General features: G+C 42.3%; 2 protein-coding genes across 2 annotated transcripts in view; one reads left to right on the top strand and one right to left on the bottom strand.

The window, feature by feature from the left end:
* The window catches only part of GABRB3 (gamma-aminobutyric acid type A receptor subunit beta3), a gene marked incomplete at both ends in the record, with an annotated part of 192,537 nt that overhangs the window by 21,702 nt on the left and 155,537 nt on the right, over window positions 1-15,298 (top strand). The window lies entirely within an intron of this gene.
* GABRA5 (gamma-aminobutyric acid type A receptor subunit alpha5) overlaps window positions 1-15,298 on the bottom strand; it is a gene marked incomplete at both ends in the record, with an annotated part of 52,799 nt that overhangs the window by 28,821 nt on the left and 8,680 nt on the right. Inside the window, 2 exons of the mRNA XM_084226417.1 lie at window positions 13,653-13,873; window positions 13,985-14,052. Of these exons, the coding sequence (XP_084082543.1) occupies window positions 13,653-13,873; window positions 13,985-14,052 (289 nt within the window). The remainder of the gene's footprint in view (window positions 1-13,652; window positions 13,874-13,984; window positions 14,053-15,298) is intronic.

Raw genomic sequence — 15,298 nt, 5'->3', positions numbered from 1 at the left:
CTAGAGATCATATTCTGAGGATGAGCTGGGAAACAGGGAGAGAAAAAGACAAAATGCACACAGAAATAGAAAATGTAAAGATAATATGCCATAGAAGGCCAAAGAAAAAGAAATCCAGTTCAGAACAGAGATAATTTACCATTTGGTAAGAACAGACAGGAGGGTACAATATAGAAAAGAAATTACTGAGGCCTGAGATACCTGCACATAAGCAAAATTGTTCTTGAGCTTTATTTTTGTAAAAGATTTTAAGATCACTCAGATAGGTAGTTGTCTGCAATGGAGACTGCCTTTGGGCACCAAAGCCAGCAAAGCCAGAGTTACCAAGAGTGGTGTGTAGATGAATTTAATAAGCTGGTTCTATCCTGCCCAGAACTCACATCCTTTTCACAAAAATCACTCTAATGGGCGCTTGAAAGCAAGGCTGCCATTCCTCCAACGCATCATTTTATTTTCTGTGTTAAGCACTGCAAATTTAACCTTCCTGATAAATTCAGAAACCTTGCTGCAAGAGCCCAAGAGAAAGCAGGTGTACTTTGCTGCAGTCCATCTCCTGTCTCTTTGGCTACCAACAGTTTAGGCATGTCATTTCAGAGCTGCAGCTTGACAACATTTTAATATACACACTTGTCATTGCAAACATCGAAGGAGGGAATGCCTATATCCATCTTACAAAGACAACAGGTGTAGAATGAGGAAGTAAAGGAATATTCAGTGCAGAATTATGCATAAGACCTTCTGCTTCATCTTGCTGTCCTATGAATCCTGCTGCCTGCATCTCTGGAAATAACCCTTGTGTGTAATGAGGAAGATTGTAGACATTCATCAGCTATAAATGTGGAAGAGAAGTGAAGATGAGTTGCACAGAGACTGTGACCTAGTGGAATTTAATTAAGTCCCTCCAGAAATTATTTTTGCCTGTCTTAAATAAAAGGGTAGCAGATAAGGCTGGAGGGCATCTGGCTGCCACTACCAGAAGCTGCAAAGACTCTTGAGGTGCCAGGGCTACTCCTCTGTCCCCTCTGAATTTCTCATCCAGCAAAAAGCAGAATATCTTTTAAAAGGGTGCTGCCTGCTGCAGTCTTCTGGGTCTAGCCTGGGGAAAGGTAGAACCAAGTTTAGGAGCTGTTAATGTGCTTGGGGACAGCCTTTCCTTTAATTAACATGAATTCTTTTGTTAAAAATGTTCATTTTGCTCTCTATCAATGATATCTGCATGCTTCTTTCCTTTTCCCTGCCCTTATCCTAGGACCACTCGTAGTCTGGCAGTCTTGAACAAAATTAACTAGCTCTACCTATTTGTTACATGCTATTAAGAACTATGTAGGTCATTTTTAAGTGCTCAGTGAACACCTTCCTAGAAACCTCTTACAAAAGTGTGCATTACCCAGAGCTTTTGAAGTGTCTTGTAATGGCCAATGTGACAAAAATTTTGGCAGGAAACTTGTAAGAAAACTTGACTGAGGGTTCTGATTCACAGCACAAATGTCACCACCCTGAATTTCTGTAGTTGCTCTGTGCCCCACACGAACTGGTTTTCATAACTGTGTGAGGACCTGAAAAACAAAGTCACTCAACTGACTCCTGGTTCAAAGAGGCTGGATTTTCTACTGCATACAGAAATAGAAGCAGCACAGCAGACATCTACACTCTGGGGGCTGGAAGCAGGGGTTGTTGCATACAGATTTGCTCTGAGATGCAAAGTACAAACTATATATTCAGATCATAGCCCCAGGAGGCTCAAAAAATTGATATCTGGGGCTACTCCTTCAAATATCACCTGCAGTGATATTTACACACTTTGGCTTTTAACATTGTGATAAAGCTTAGGGACCCTTTGTATATTCTAGTTTAAATAGCTGATTATTACAGAGTCCTCGGTCACAGCCACATGGCATCATGCTTTTCAAACCTGATTTTCTTTAATGACAACATAACCCATCTAGTTGATCAAGGGAAGTCATCAGGGAAGCTGATGTCATCTTTTTGGATTTCCATACAGCCTATGCTACTGTCTCTCACAGTATCCTCCTGGACAAAATATCCAGCACACAGATGGATTAAATAAATCATGTGGTGGGTGAGCAACTGGCTGAGGGGCTGGACACAAAGGGTTGCAGTGAATGGATGACATGAGACTGGTGACCTGTCACTAGTGGGGCTCTGCAGGGCTCCATCTTAGGCCCTGTGCTCTTCAACATCTTTGTGAATGGCTTGGATACAGGACTGGAAGGGATACTAAGCTAGTTCACAGATGATATAAAACTGGAAGGAGCTGTTGCCTCCCTTAAAGGCTGGGTGGCCCTGAAGAGAGACTTTCAACAAATCAGGGGGCTGGGCAATCACCAACAGTATGAAGTTCAACAAAGGAAAGTTCTGGATTCTGCACCTGGGATAGGACAGAAGGTATGGACAGACTGGGGAATGAGATGCTGGAAAGCAGCACCATGGAAAGGGACTTAGGGGTCCTGGTCAGTGGCAAGTTGAACATGAGTCATGGCTGTGCCCTGGTAGCCCAAAGGACCAGCCATGCCCTGGGGGCATCAGGCACAGCATCACCAGCTGGGCAAGGGAGGGGATTGTCCTGCTCTGCTCTGCACTGGGGCTGCCTCACCTTGAATATTGTGTGTGGTTTTGGGTACTGCACTATAAGAAATTATTAGAGAGCATCCAAAGGAGTGCTATGGAGATGGTGAAGGACCTTGAGGGGAAACTGTCTGAGAAGTGGCTGAGGGGAGCCTATAACTTCAGTGTGAGGGGAAGAAGAGTTGATCTCTTCTCTGTGAGAACCAGTGGCACAGGACCCAAGGGAATGGCCTGAAATGGTGTCAGAGGAGGTTCAGGTTGGATATTAGAAAAAGGTTCTTCACACAGAGGGCGGTTGGGCACTGGAACAGGCTGCCCAGGGAAGTGGTCACAGCACCAGCCTGACAGAGTTCAAGAAGCATTTGGACAGAATTTGTGATTCTGAGGAATGGTCCCATGCAGGGGGAATTGCGCTTGATGCTCCTTGTGGGTCGATTTCAACACAGCATATTCTGTGATTACAACAAAATTACTCTCAGTTTACTTAAGAGAAAAATTACTCTCATTTACTTAAGAGAAAGGAGGCCTGGGCATGCATACATGAATCAGTCTTTGCCTAATCCTTTTAATATGGTGACTCCAGAATGATTTGTGATTCTCCAGAATGATGATGATTGCTGTGCCCAGTGTAGCACAGTGATGTGAGCTAGAGACCATCACCAAACCAGGATTTTTCTGTCACAGCACCAGACATTGCTCAAAAGGCGGTTCTTTCCAACAGAAGCACTTAAAAGCTTCCCTCCTCCACCATCATTCTGTCTTAATAAAACCCCTATGGGATTAGTTCCACTCAAACAGGGTCTATGACAAGATTATAAGCAGCTGTTAAAGTTCCTTTGCAATAGGAGAATAAAACTCTGATTTTATTGAAGATGATGGTAAAATTCTCTCTGACTAGAATGGGACCACTATTCATCCAAAAAATGTAACAATTTACATTACAGCTGCCGATTTATTAATGACAAGTTTTTGTTTTCATAATGCTCCAAATACTCACACTGCTGACCAAGTGTTAATCAACCAACAAAATGCTATTGTGTACCTTCACTGTCTGAAAAAAAATAAAGTTAGGTCTACAAATTATTTAATCTATCACCTATAAATGTACATGAAAGCTTTATCAAAGCTTCGTAACATATAGCCTTCAAGAACATAAAGTGATTAGTGACATTCTGTTTCAAGACACATAAACAAATATCTAAGAAAAGCACAATTCAAGCAGCAAGACTTGTTCACTTCAGAAAAGTCACCTTCAACCATTTCCACTGGGAAATTAAGCATGACAATGCTTTCAAGAGATTTCTCCTTTTTACCAAGAGGGAAAAGAAGGAGGTGTTAAAATCAAGGATGCGGCAAGGAAATAAATTCAGCTATTAGGGAGGCAGACATTTAGAGTTAGTGTGCTACAAGCTGAGGTGAGAAACCCTCAGTAGCAGCCCCTGAGAGAGGAGGCACCCTGTCCTGCAAGACCCTGTTTTAGGTTACTGCAGGGACCCCTGTTTCCATGATCTCCTCAATGCAAGGAGCATCTGTTCCTACTTGCAAGTCAAGAGAGGGGGGACTGAGCATCCTTCTCCTACCCTGTGAGTGCAGGAAACATTTTCCAACATATTATCTGCAGCTGCCAGGCAGGAGTTGAGGGCAGTCACCTGCCCGGGGAGCCACAGACAGCTGCAAAACTTGCTATTGCTTATCAAAAGTTATTTGCTACTAAATTTAATGTGAAAAAAAATTTAAAACAGAGAGCTCTAGAATGAGAGGGGAGCAGAAAGGCAGTCACCAGTGGCTTTTGGGAGAACTTAAGATAAATGTTGAATAATAAGAGTTACAGATGAAGGGGGCACAGAAATACTTTTGTTGGCACTAAGGTACTATGGCCAGAGAGATATGGAGTTTTTCTGCCTATGTGGACTCATCCCCAAACCAGCTCCATCTTCTTAGCTATTTATTTCTGGTTTTAGTTATTTAGTTATTTATTTCTGTGCACTACCCTCACCCACATAAATATATAGAAGGACCTTTCTTGGTTCTGAAGCACTTGCCATACAGTCCTAACAACCCTGTTGGTGGTAGTGGGTTACAGAACACCACACAGAAGTTTTACAATGTGGACAGATGCTGACCCCTGGAAACACAGTGGCTGTAAGAGTCACCCTGAAACTGCCCCTGCTTGGGTGACTGTCTGCAGCTGGCTCATGGGGAAAGAAGTGATTATTCTAAGCAACTCAAACACTGCTTTCCTTATGGATTTCCATCACTTTGTTGGAAAAAAGGCCAAAATACAGATTCAGAGCTTTGATCTGCATATCCGTGTGGGATGTGGAGGCAGTTCACCACTGTTTCCTACTTATAAACACTGATTTCTTTGCAATACACCAAATAAAGTGAACAGAGAACAGAAAGCAAAGCTAAGAACTACAGTGAGGTGCTCTGGAGAAATTTCTGTCTTAGCCCATTTTACCTTCATAACCACTCTGCCAAGAATACTGCCATATCCCAACTTTGCTATGATGCTGAGATGTGCTATCATTATGTGACAATGAAATGCCCTTTAAAATGCTACAGGGAAGGGACTAGGGCTCCAGACTGAGAGCTCCAGTCATAGATGCTTTTGGGAGCTGTGAATACATAATTCAGATGTATGATGTACTTGACAGAAAAACTCTCACTTTAAGCAAACAAAATCCTCAGTACAGCTCCTGCTGAAGTGTAAAACAAGACTTTATTTGCCTAGATTAACTGTGCTGAAGACTAAGTTATTGTGATGTGATCTGAGGTGGCAGAATTGATCTCAAAAGCTGTGCCACTATAAGAATGACCTCCCTGCATGTGGAATACCTTGACATACCCAGAGCACACTCTTAGACAGGAGCAGGGGATACATTCAACCTCTAGACACAGGAAAAACAGAAAAAGGCAATGAAGTAGCCAATAGGACACACAAATTACATTATATGGATTTGAGAGGTTACAGAAAGACTCGCAAAGCAGACATTCATAGTAAAGGTAATACCTTTAATTCTCCAGTATTTCTTTTAAGTGCATAAAACCAATGGATGAAGCAGTGAGTTTACGCTTATCCAACCTTGCCATGCAAGTTATCTAATGAAGTCTTAAGCAAGGTAGAACTCGCTGGAAAAAGCTCTGGTTTTTTATCAGACTAACTAGTGCAGTAAAAACCCCAACCTTTTTAACAGACAGACAATTCCTTCTTCAGGTTCTCTTCCTAAAAACTTTACTTTCCTAAAGAAACTTTAGATCAAAATGGCTATGCAGCTCTGAATGCTCTGCACAGTATCACACCCATCTATTGGATAGTTCAACTTAAAAACCTCTCCAAGCCTTCTCTTCTTTATGGTCCCTTATCCATGATGAATTCTCTTTTGGCACCCTATGAGAAGGCTTCCAAACCTCTCCGCTGCAGCAGCTTCTGTTTTTAGTGAATTCTTGAATTAAAACCCAAAAATCTAACTAGGTCTAGCAATGCTGTGAAGCTGATGCAGTTGTTGATGGAGGTGAAATGGGAAACAACATCTCAGCCAGCCCACACCTCGTTTTGCCAGGCCACACATTCCCCAGGTCTGGCCATGCTACACGTTTTGACTATAATCTCCTTGTCTGCATGGCTTTTTGACAGCAGGTTCAAGAAGGAGCTAACTGCAGTAAACACAGTTGTTCTTGAAGTGCTGAGTAACACTGAACTGTGAGCTTCTTTTTGGCTCTCAAGAGGGGCCAGTCCCAGTTACTGGCAGAACCAGCCAGCAATACCTGATGCCAGTCAACTGCACATCTGATCTTTGCTTTCAGTGGAAGACAACCCAAGTACAGGAGAAAGAGGAGAGCATAGAAATCACACTAAATTATGAAGGCTAAGGACTGTGATGGACAGTCCCTCAATTTTGATATCACCTGCTAGGCAATTTGATCAGTGCAGGTTTTCTGACTGTCCAAAAGGGGTTTGGTTTTTCCATTTCTGCCTGTCAGTATGGCATGTGTTCCTCCATGGATGAAGCCTACCTCACTGCACTGACATCTTCTTGCTTCCTCCCAGTTTGCAGACCCTTTACATTTCTATGGACAGGCATAAACTACATGAAGTATTTTCTACTGAGAAAAATTATCTGGATTTAGAAATAAGAGTAGGGGGAGGGATGAGGAGCAGACACCAGATGGGCAGTACCAGCCCATTTGGGCTCTCTCACATTTAGATTGGGACGCACAGACATGGAAGGGTAGGTAGGAAGGATTATGACCTGGCAACCCAAGATACAGAACTAAAATCTTTGGTCATTATCCACGGTTCAGACCTAGAGCTCAAAACCATCACAGCTTCCTTTCATCCACTTGCACTTAACTGCAGCTTCCTCTTATCCATCTCAGGTTTACCTCCAAGGTCACACCTCATCATAATCTCCTGCCTTTTGTGTAACATTCATGCACCCCACACCTCTGCAAGAGAGGGAAGCAGTGATTTGGATTAGAGGGAAAACCTGCACATCCCTATGTGTATGTACCTTACTGTACATGAAGAAAGTTGTTTAGCCATCCAAGCAGGATGTCACCATCTGGGGAGTTTTTGCCTTGCTTCTGAAATGCTACATGCTCCTGATCAATACAGCCATGAAGGGCCAGGTAAAGGGTCAGACTGTGGGTTTCCACTGCTCCAGGAAAAGAACCCTATGACTCCTCAGCTGTTTAACATAATAAATAGCCATTAAACAGGCCTCAATTTACCATCTGTTTGCTATTTATACCACCACCAGTGCTAGCATCTGCTACAGCTTAATCACCTGTTTGCTACAGTTCAACCTCAGAGAAGGAAGGACCAAATCTCCCAGTGACATTTGTTTCTAGAGCTCCTCTCAAGGTGCACCATATTCTCTCCTACACCCACCTGGACAAAAGCGGAGGACTGAACCCAGTTTATGTGTTCAGATGCTCTACGCTTGCACAACCTTGGGTTTAGGTTGCATGGAGAGGAAAGTGTATGAGTCCTCCACAAAGAAGCTACAGGACCAGCTGCTGGCCAGAACATCCCATAGCTTTAGGTGGCTGGCACAATACCCACTTCCAGGCTACGGAACTGGAAGTGGAGGTGGGAAACACCAAAGGAAATAACTAAGATGAGACTCATGTGACTAAACAAAAGTATTAGTTACACTGTACTCCTTTGTCTGCCACTGAAATTGTGAGTGGAGAGAAATAAGCCTCTTTTAATTTCATTACTGAAGTAGACATCTGAAATAATGTAGGCTTCTAACTCCATAAGTAATTCTCTCTCCTGCACTGGGAGCAAATCTTAGCCAAGACGCTTGGCTGCAGTCACCAACACTACTTGGTTAGATGAACAGAATTAGGTGAATCCCACCCACCCTGCCTGGTGTATTTTAGATTACTCACTGGATGTTTCAGCACAAATATAATGTACTTCAGAGCATGGTATTTCTGATTAGGCAGACGAAGATACTAATTTCAGTCTAAGTGAAATGACCAGGGAGTCCACTGTAATGTTATCCTCCCCTAACAATAAAAAAAGACAGCAGAGCCATAACAATTCTTCAGCATCTATCAGGTACTTTGAAAGCCCCCAGATTCAGAAGCAGATTGGGCTGGTACAGAGTCACCAAAGCACCTGTGCTTTCCCTGGGTGCTTGGAGGCACCTGTCAGGGCACTGCTTCCTTCCAGGTTCTGTTCAGTCACCCCGTACATGCATGCCAGCCCTGCTGGCTCATGCCTATAAAGCAGGTGTAACACAAAGGAATTTGGCAGAAACTGTACTAGCTAACCCCAAAGGGAAGGTGAGTCTGCCTCTGAGCTCAGCACAGACCTGGAACTTTATAAAGTTGTAGATTTTGTAGCTCCTCAAAGTCCAAGCAAGCATCCCCCTTCTCCATGGACATGCCAGTTCTGGTTTGGGTTTTGTCTTTTAATCAATTCTGCCCTTGCTGTGTGAGTTCCCATCTCTGTGATGGAGATCTCTGTGGGGCTCTGCACACTTTCATTACCAGCAAAATAGGCCATTGTCACACAATCTACATTAGGATTATATTTGGCCATAATTGCCCATTTTGAATTAATTACACCACAGTCTGCTCTGATGCCTTCCTCTCCCTGTGAGTAACTCCAGCCCTGGATTTTTGAAAACAACAAATTGTGGTTCCTTGAAGGACAACTTTTGAGAAATGGGGCAATGTGCAACCAAAACAGAGTGAGGGGAACCGAGAGACTTGGTGTTTAAACAAGAATCCTGCTGCTATCCTCAGGGAAGGGCCCTTCACTTCACATATCCCTATTTTCTCTCGCTCTGTCAAAATCTGAATTGACGAAAAGCAGCTGAGATTCCTTGCCACCATGGCAATTTTTCATCACTCTGCAAGATTCAGCCCAATGTAAAGAAATCACTTTTTTTTTTTTCGAGCTTCAGGCAGGTTGAAGCTTGAATACAAAAGAAAATGCAGCAAGTCTAACACAGGGAAAGGAAATGTGTATTTGTATGTCTTCATAGCTTGTAATTAGTTTTGCAATATTTATACAATACCTAAAAAGCACTGACAGATCCTTTTCTGTAGATATAAATAAGAAATAAGAAAAATCACATTCAGATTGAACAGAAATGTTCTCATCTAAACATCTGGTTGATGGAAAACTGAGAATTAGTTTTAAATCATAGATTTGCTGGTCACTTGTCGCTTGTGGACACCCTAGCAAACTTATGTCTGGCAAAGTCAGAGCTTGAGAACGGACACATTTCTCATAGAATAATTTTCCTGTTAAAGCAAGCAAGCAAACAAACAAACAAACAAACAAACAAACAAACAAACCCTGGCTTTCCCATTTCTTCTGGTCAGCTGGTTTTATGCTCAATAACTCTAGAGCATAAAATGGTCAGGTTGCTAATCCAAGTCCTTCATGGCAGAGCAGAATTAGTGCTAACATGCACCCAGGACATGTGTTCACTTTCACATACAATTTTAACACTAAGTGCTAATGCAAGAATCAATATTTTCAGCCTAGGTAAGCCTGCGTGTCCACTACAGCAGAGCAAGCAGCAGGGTTATGCTGCCATCAAGTGGACACACATTGCTGAATTGCAAATATCTGTCTGGAGCAGGAAAGATAAAAGAATTTCAGGGCTGTACTAAAAATTTTGGAGTTTTTTTAACACCATGCTGAGGAATGTCTGCATTCTCCAGCTGTTAAAATATTCATATGCAAATTATTGGGACAGATTTTACTGTAAACTCTCCCAGGTTCTCTGACAACCTTCAGTCACCATAATAACATGGGAAAAATCTGTTTGTGCACTCCTCAGATACATGACTATGTCCTACTTAAATTCTCAGATTATATCAGACGCTTAGAAGCCCTGGTGGTAAAAAAAGGGATTTGGGATCTTTTCAAAATGACAGTAAGAATGGAGTTCTAAGGAGTGCTTTTGTGAAGGCACAAGAAAGATTTTTCACTATCTACAAGCTGATAGAAAACCATTTAAAAAATGTGTAAAAGCTGCTGGCCAAAAGTTAATTTAGGGTCCAAAAGTTTAGCTCTAGTGAGCATGCTCTACTTCATATAATTTTAGGCTTCTTTTCTTCACAGCATTTTTTTCTGGCACTCTACAGCAAAGTTTATCAAAGCTTCTGTCTTTACAGCCAATTCCCACTGAGAAAAAAAAAAAAAAAGCAGCTCACTGAAACACGATGGTTCTCTTCTTAGCCTGAAAATGTTAAGTCACTGTTGCAATTTTTCAAAATAAACAAAATTTCTACTTTTTACAATATTTATTTCTCAGATAAGATAAACTAAATACATTTTAATTTTTTAAAATTAAAGAACCTAATCTTTAGCTTCATTCACAAAGCTATTTATATAGTGAAATATGAAGTATGTTTTGTAGGGCTTTTTATAACACTGCTTTTACTGAAAAAAAAAAAAAGTAAAAAAAATTTGAAAGTAGAGCTACAGACAATACTCCCCTCTAGGGGCCGAAACAGAATTTGCAGTGCTCCATTCAGGAGCGCTTCATTTGTAAATCCCATTAGTGAAATAAAACTAATAGGTCCTCCCAAGTGAAAGACAAGCAGAATTATTAAATCATTCCCCACAGAGAACACTGCTGTCTGTGAAATCTGTCTAGAGGACATGTTGTGTTCCTTTATTCACACAGAAGGGCTTTAATGCCACAGATATACAGAAGCCCATTTATCAGATTTCCCTAGCAACACACATCCCATCAACTCCCGACCAAGACAACGCATCCTCAAATGCAATGTGCGAGGTGCGCATTTCTCTTTATAAGTAAACACGTGTGCATGGAAACGTATGTCCTGACAAGAACTAAAGCTGGGAGTTTGCTCAGCTGCTCATACTTGGTATATTTGGAAGTGAAATAGGATGGAAGGTCAGCATTGGCTCGGCTGCTTTCCTCCCCTTCATTCAGGCAGCCAGATGCAAGGTTGCAAAAGCAATTCAGGCATCTCTGTCAATGACAGAGGGTCCAATCCTCCCCACACGGAATACTCCTACGTACAGTCTGGGAAGCTCGCAATTCCTCCTTGGAAACGAGGAGAATGCAGAGCTAACAGAGGGCTGTCTACACATCCCCAGATCTTGAGAACTGAGTAAGCCTGATGGGAGCTACAGGAACTGGGGCTCAAGCCTCAGCTGAAGCTCAGTACTTCACAGTGCACTACCACTGAGACAAGCAGCTCCCCCCCAAAAAAGGCCAGTGCTGTCTGTCTTCCCAAGGAATGCCATCCTAGGTAACTCTGCTAGCTGTTAGCTTTTTAAGGACACTCAAGGAAGCTGAAAGGGCTGGCTACTTGTCACAGTCACCTCTGAACTGGTTGGGATGGGACCCTCAAGCCACCCTGTGGCACAGAATGGCTCTGCTTCTAAAGGAGCACAGCTCCATGCATGTTACAAAAGCAGGCTCCTGACTCATGTTTAAGCAGAAGGGATAGACACTTGAAAGTTTTTCCCTGTGATGGTGGAAAGCAAGCTGATTTAAAAGCTTTACACTCTATTTCTTATCACATATCTTGTGGTTAGTAGAAATTTCATTTCCACCGACAATATTCTAACAAGAAAAGTTATGTTGCATGGTTTTTCAGATTGCAAAAACATTCTGTTCTTTCTGTAGTCTACAAAATCATCAATCCCAAAAAATCAGGAGAAAAGGAGTGGGATGATGAAAAAGTCTGTGTCACATCCATATTTTTCTCCAGCTGCATATGTTGAGCTTTTCCTCAGTAGGGTACCTGTGGGTACCCTGAAAATATTGTGCCATTTTCACCAGAGAGACACTTTGACAGAGTAACTCAGATTCAGTGATGAGCTCGCCTAGGTCTAGTTCAGCCAGGTCTCACTCTGCTAGCTGTGGTGGCTTAGCTCCTCACCTCATAAATCTGGGCTTCACTGCATGTGCTTAACACTGCAAAAACCAGTGCTTGTGCTGAAATTGTGCAATCTGCCCCACAACGTAAGGTTCTTCTCCTGGCTGAACGTGAGTCTGATCTGGACTTCACTTACACAACTAATTTACAAAGATAATTGGGAATTGCCCCTTCTGCAATCTCTGGAGTGGGAATTACGTAGTCCATGCAGCAGTGAGACTGGTTTTAAGGCTGGCATTACTACCTTTTCTTGTAAAGTTTCTCTGATAGCTATTTGGACTTTCAAGTGTGTCCATGCATCCTCACATTTTTTGGTTTATTATTGCGGTGATCACTAATTTGGGGCTAGTAAGTACAGCAACACACATAGTAGAAGAGAAACTTAGGATGGTTTTTCCTTCTTTTAAACCTGACTTCCATCATGTCTAAGTCCCTTTAGTGCTAATGTAGTTACAACTGGGATGGTCTAAAGCTGTAAGGATGCATGTAAGGATACCCTGTGTCTCCTTTTCCTTCCAGAATAAGGGATTTAAGACTCAAAAAACTCAAACATGTCTGAAATACCTGAAATGAAACCTGGGAAGCTCCAGGCCCCTGTGTACAGAAGAACAACCCTCTTGAGCCTCAACAAGTCTTAACCATGAGAGAGGCTGGGACTTGCCCTGTCACGTGCAGGACTGTGTGGCCCCACAGCAGGACACAGCACTGGAGCTCAGCTTCCCACACAAGGCTGGGGGCTGCCTGCTGAAAACCCAGTCATCTCAATGCCCAAATTCAGGCTCCTGAGCACTTTGCTGGGTCTCAGGCACCACTCTGGGCTCGTCTAGGGAAAGTTCAGAACAACCCTCTGTTGCTCAGTAGGTTTTTTCTTTTATCTCTTTTTCAAGTTGTCCATTTGACTATGGTCTTGGAGAAAACCCTGTTGAAGATAGACAGCAGTCTTAATTATTAGAGGCTAATTACCTTTAATGAGCAAATTTCCATACACTGATGTGGGATTTGCCCTGAAAAGATTTCAGACATCTAAAATCATTGATGTTATATCTTCTATCTGCATTATGCAATGATGATTCTTGGCAGTATACTCAAATCAGAAGAGGAGTACACCTCTGAAGATCTGCAACACTTATTTGCTCCTCATTAATATAATGTCCCAGCTTTGTTTGCAGGATTGTACTTGCTAAAGCAGCTTCAGAGTGCTGCTATCTTATGTCATTTATCCCTATGATCATTTGCCTTTTAGTACTATCAGTCAAATTACTTTAAAAAATATATAACAAAAGCTCCAAGAGTTCAAGATGTACTGCCCCAGAACAAAGTCTCAGTTTCTGGTCTTGGATACTGTTTTCCTGCAGTCTGCACTACAGCTGCAAACACAAACAGTAAGAGAGAACAGATCATCTTAAAAAAGCTGAACTGAATCATCAAATCTGTTGAGAATATGCTTTCCATTTAATCAAAAGAAATAGTTAAGCACTAGCACTATTCAGAAGCTACTAATTAATCTGTACTTGAAGGCTACAATTATATTTTTCATTTTTCTTGATATTCATACAAATATGTGTGAAAGATTGGCTCCCTGGCTCTACTAGGAGTGTAGAAAGTGATGGTCCCCACAAGTAAATGTAGTTATCTGGAAATCAGCATCAGAACACATCAACCCTGGCTATTACCTCATGGTGTACAGCAGAGTGCCATCATCCTCCAGGCGCAGAAGTTTGTTTGGGGTTGTCATGTTGTGAGCAATAGACTTCTTGCCATTGTGGAAAAAAGTGTCTGGGGTCCAGATCTTGCTGGCGAGCAAGTTGTTAAGAGGGAGGCGTTGCATAGGTCCTTTGAATCGCAGCCTTTCATCTTTCCAGCTTTGTCGGAAAAAAACATCAATGGTGTATTCCTGGCACAAAGAAACACTCAAGGTATTGCAGGATCTGAACAGAATTGATGCTTCCAAAAATGACTTGAGCAAAATAAATACAACCAAGCTGGCAGCCACATGCTAACTTACCATTTCTGTGTCTGACACAGGACCAAAACTGGTAACATAGATGTCTGTTTTCACCTGAGTTATTCTCTCTGTAATAAACATAGGCTCTGCATCAGTAATTGCTTTAAAATACCTACTGGCAATGCTTATTTCTATTAATTTCTGAATCAGTCAAAAATCCCCAAAAGACTGAAATTAAGAGCATGCTTGAGTAGGCATTTCATCCCAGTTCAAATGCAGTTGTTGACCTCTGGGAGTCCAGGCTTTGTTCCTACAAACAGAAAGAAACCAGCCTTTCAAGGGTGCATTTCCTCTGACAGACAGGTTTTGATCATAGAGACACGGAATGGTTTGGGTTGGAAGGGACTTTAAAGATCATCTAGTTTCAACCCCTGCCATGGGCAGGGATACCCTTGACTAGATCAGGTTTCTCAGAGCCCCATCCAACCTGGCCTCGACCACTTCTACAGATCCATATCCATAGGTTCTCTGAGAAACCTCTTCCACTGCCTCATACACACTCAAGGTGAAGAATTTCTTCCTATTACCTAATCTAAATCTACCCTCTTCCACTTTAAAACCAGTGCCCCTCATCCTGTCATTCCCTGATAAAGGGTCCTTCCCCATCGTTCCTCTAAGCACCTTTAGGCAATGGAAGGTTTATACAAGGTCCCCTCGGAGCCTTCTCTTCTTCAGGGTGAAGAACCCCAACTCTCTCATCATGTCTTCACAGGAGAGGTACTCCAGCCCTCTCATCATCTTAGTAGCCTCCTCTGGACTCACTCCAACAGGTTCGTGTCCTTCTTATGCTAAGATTCCAGAGCTGGACACAGTACTTAAAAAAACAGAGGGGAAGCACCTCCTCCCTCAACTTGCTGGCCACTCTTCTTTTGATGCATCCCAGGATGGGATTGGCTTTCTGGGCTGTCAGTTAGCACTGCCAGCACTTATGCAATACCTACCTCAGGACCAGATGAAGTTTATCTTGGAAGGAACTACTCCCCCCTGCTGGCTTGGGTGACCTGCCTGATTCCAGACATCTATCAGAGATGTCCAAAGTTAGGTCAAATTATTTCTACCCTCAAGTCTTTAAGTCCTTCTGGCATCTTTTCAAATCCAGGTCTAATTTAATTTAAGGGTAGAAATTTCAGAAGTTATATAAGATAAAAAGCATCGAGCCCTATTTTCAAGTATCTCTGTGTAAAGTGAGAGGAGAAGGAGAGAAAGGGATGAAAGCAATGTGTTGGTCTCACAAGAGGAAGGGGTGGGGGTAGCCAGATTAAAAAAGGGCCAGGAAGAAACATAACAGATGGTTTACACATGGGTAGAAAATGA

The sequence above is a fragment of the Fringilla coelebs genome (genome assembly GCF_963513975.1).
Source record: "Fringilla coelebs genome assembly, chromosome: 2".
Lineage (NCBI taxonomy): Eukaryota > Metazoa > Chordata > Aves > Passeriformes > Fringillidae > Fringilla > Fringilla coelebs.
Note: the sequence above shows the minus strand (reverse complement) of the source record. Positions and strands in the feature narration are given on the sequence as shown.